At 77.0% G+C, this 1,104-nt stretch overlaps 1 protein-coding gene across 1 annotated transcript in view; it reads right to left on the bottom strand.

The window, feature by feature from the left end:
- Window positions 1-155, bottom strand: part of EMIHUDRAFT_228762 (hypothetical protein) — a gene marked incomplete at both ends in the record, with an annotated part of 1,116 nt that extends 961 nt beyond the window's left edge. Inside the window, one exon of the mRNA XM_005786496.1 lies at window positions 39-155. Within this exon, the coding sequence (XP_005786553.1) occupies window positions 39-155 (117 nt within the window). The remainder of the gene's footprint in view (window positions 1-38) is intronic.
- Between the last annotated feature and the right edge of the window lie 949 nt (window positions 156-1,104).

The raw sequence follows: 1,104 nt of genomic DNA, 5'->3' as shown, positions 1-1,104 counted from the left end.
CGGGAGGGGGAGGCCCCCTCCTGCTCCTGTAGCGTCACCGGCCCGCCGCCGTTCGCGTCGCGCTGCGCCGACATGCCCGCCCGGAACTGCTCCACCGCCGGCAGAGGAAACAGCAGGTGCAGCGACGCGCCCGGGGGCCCGTCGCACACCACCATCGCCGCAGCGCCGCCGCGCTGCGCCCAAGAGGCGCCCGCCGCGTCCTCCCCGTTCGCCGCAGCCGCATGGTCCGCATCCGCGCCGCCGCCGCCGCCGCCGCCGCCGCCGCCGCTCGCGCCGCCGCTGCTCGCGCCGCCGCCGCCGCCCACGCCGCCGCCGCCCGCAGCAAAGGCCTCCGCAGAGCCTCCTGCCGCTGCGGGCACCGCCGCCGCAGCTGTGTCGCTACCCTCACCAGCGGGCGCCGTCGGCGGTGCCGCCGCCGCGCCGGCCGCCGCCGCCGCCGCCGAGCCCCCCGGCGACGGGCTGGCTGCCCGCCCCAGGAGGTCGCCGCCGCTCTGCGCATCGAGGGGCCGCTTGATCCCACGTCGCTCCGGCGCCGCCCTCGCCTCCTCCCCCGCCTCCTCCCCCGCCCCCGCCCCCGCCTCCGCCTCCGCCTCCTCCCCCGCCTCCTCCCCCGCCCCCGCCCCCGCCTCCGCCTCCGCCTCCGCCTCCGCCTCCGCCTCCGCCCCCGCCCCCCCCGCCCCCGCCTCCGGCACGTTCCCCATGTAGGGAGCCCAGACGAGCTTCGGCTCGCGCGCGGCGGTTTGCGCCCACGGGCCGGGCTCCGAGATGAACGGCGGGCAGCTCGCCTGTGTGATGGGATTGGAGTTGGGCGCCGGTAGCGAGGCCTGCCCCGTGTGTGTGTGTGTGTGTGTGTGTGTGTGTGTGTGTGTGTGTGTGTGTGTGTGTGTGTGTGTGTGTGTGTGTGTGTGCATCTCTGCGGTTGTGTGCCACTGCAGTGACTCGCCGCCGGTAGCGAGTCCGTCCCGTGCCCTGCCGTCTCGCCTCGCTACCGGCGCGTCTCGCATCTCCTCTCTCGCCCCGTCTCGCCCCGTCTGCCGTCTCGCCTCGCTACCGCATCTCGCTACTCCTCTCTCGCACCGCTCCCGTGCGGATGACCTCGGGGGG

The sequence above is a fragment of the Emiliania huxleyi genome (assembly GCF_000372725.1).
Source record: "Emiliania huxleyi CCMP1516 chromosome Unknown EMIHUscaffold_150, whole genome shotgun sequence".
Taxonomy (NCBI): Eukaryota; Haptophyta; order Isochrysidales; family Noelaerhabdaceae; genus Emiliania; species Emiliania huxleyi.
This window is presented reverse-complemented; position numbering and strand designations above follow the sequence as displayed.